General features: G+C 51.3%; 1 protein-coding gene across 1 annotated transcript; it reads left to right on the plus strand.

The window, feature by feature from the left end:
• Window positions 1-219: 219 nt before the first annotated feature.
• On the plus strand, window positions 220-747 carry LOC149229440 (uncharacterized). The gene has a single exon (XM_089381040.1). The coding sequence runs from the start codon at window positions 220-222 to the stop codon at window positions 745-747; it is 528 nt and encodes a 175-aa protein (XP_089237166.1).
• Window positions 748-1625: the final 878 nt, after the last annotated feature.

Below are 1625 nucleotides of genomic sequence, written 5' to 3' on the forward strand. Positions count from 1 at the left end.
ACAGGCGTCGGACCTATCTCGGGCATTTTTGCTACCATCCCGCAGAAGGCGTCCGTCAACCCTAGGGTTTCTCCACCACCGGGACCTTCACTTCCCTCTTCGACTCAGGAGGCGACGGACGTTGGGGTTTCTGGGCATTCGAGAAAGAATAGGGGTCCAAAGCTTCGACCCTGTGCCGCGCCCCTCAATATTGCAGAAGACATAAAATTATTGGACGCCATGGACATAGCAGAGAAGGTCTTGGTCGACCGGGTGCGAGGCAGACATTACAGTGTGGCTAAACTGCAGCAATGGGTCTCGGAGGTTTGGGGAGAAAACCTGAAGGATATTTTGAAGGTACAAACCCTTGTCAAAGGATGGTTTGCACTGCACTTCAGCTGTTTGGAGCACACCAACTGGGTGTTGTCCATGGTCTGGCACCTAGATCTTGCCCCTGTTCTCCTCCGAAGATGGACACCCCTTTTCGACCCAGCGCGGGAGAGGGTGGATGTAGGTCCTATTTGGGTACGCTTGCTCGGTTTACCCTTGCATTTCTGGATGGAGGATGTCTTCAAGCACATAGGAAATGCCCTCGGCACTTACCTCACTTTTGACGATTCATACCAGACCTCGGGGAAACTAGCATATGCAAGGATATTGGTACATTTGGACCTTTCGGAGGGTTTGCTTGAGTTTATTGACATTCGCTGGAGGAACCACACTAGACGTCAATTGCTGGACTACGAGGGCGTTCCTTTCCGATGTTGATGGTGCCATAAAGTCGGGCATCTTTATAAGGACTACCCTCTGCTGAACAAAAAGAAAAAATAGGCCTCAGAACAGGATATGGCCTCCCATCTGCATACTCAACATGACTCACAACCTAAGAGTCAGGCTCCCTTGGCCACACAGGTCCCGGATGCATCTAAGATCCCGGCCAGATAGCAGAAGAGGCAGCGGCTCCTCCATAGCCGAAGAAGCGAGGGCGGCCTCCCAACCATTCACAGCAGCCTCCTCCATCTCGTCCACAGTCGCCATCTGAGGGCCTGCCCTCGTCGGGTATGAACTCTTCCACCATCCCTGTTCCCACTTGCAACAATTCTCATATTGATTGTATTTTATCTAGCACATTCTCTGCACTTCATGTAATAAACCCTTCAATTGATCATCTGGGTCAAGATTTTGGTTCAAACCCCCATATTACTTCTCCTCTCACCTGCCCGATTTCATCCGCCCCCATTTTCTCCCCTGCACCCTCCTCGAATCCTCCCTCACATCCCCCGTCCACTACTCCTTCCCTCCAGGTCCCCCCTCCTGGGAGATACATGACACGCTCGAAATCTAAAAGACAAGCCCATGATCATTTTGGGCTTGAGATTCTCCACTCTCCCCCCCCCCCCCAAAAAAAAACTTCAGAGGGGACGACCATCCTTCCTTTCTAAAGCCCAAGGCACTGCTGAAGATGAGATTGCTTTGGGGGTTCAATCTACCATCCCAGGGACGCTTAGAGCCAGAGAATCCCAGCCAACCCCCCCTCCATGAAGATTTTCTCCTACAATTGTAGAGGGCTGGCTAGGCCGGACAAAAAACTAGCTCTTCGCCGACTGTTAAAAATTGCTCCGCTTGATATTATTTTTCTGCAAGAA

The sequence above is a fragment of the Pinus tabuliformis genome, chromosome J (genome assembly GCF_031772625.1).
Source record: "Pinus tabuliformis cultivar Carrire ecotype Pingquan chromosome J, CPIR1, whole genome shotgun sequence".
Taxonomy (NCBI): domain Eukaryota; kingdom Viridiplantae; phylum Streptophyta; class Pinopsida; order Pinales; family Pinaceae; genus Pinus; species Pinus tabuliformis.

Bases quoted from the DNA above. Each gene is read 5' to 3' on its own strand.
- LOC149229440 (XM_089381040.1), top strand. From the start codon at position 220: ATGGACATAGCAGAGAAGGTCTTGGTCGACCGGGTGCGAGGCAGACAT.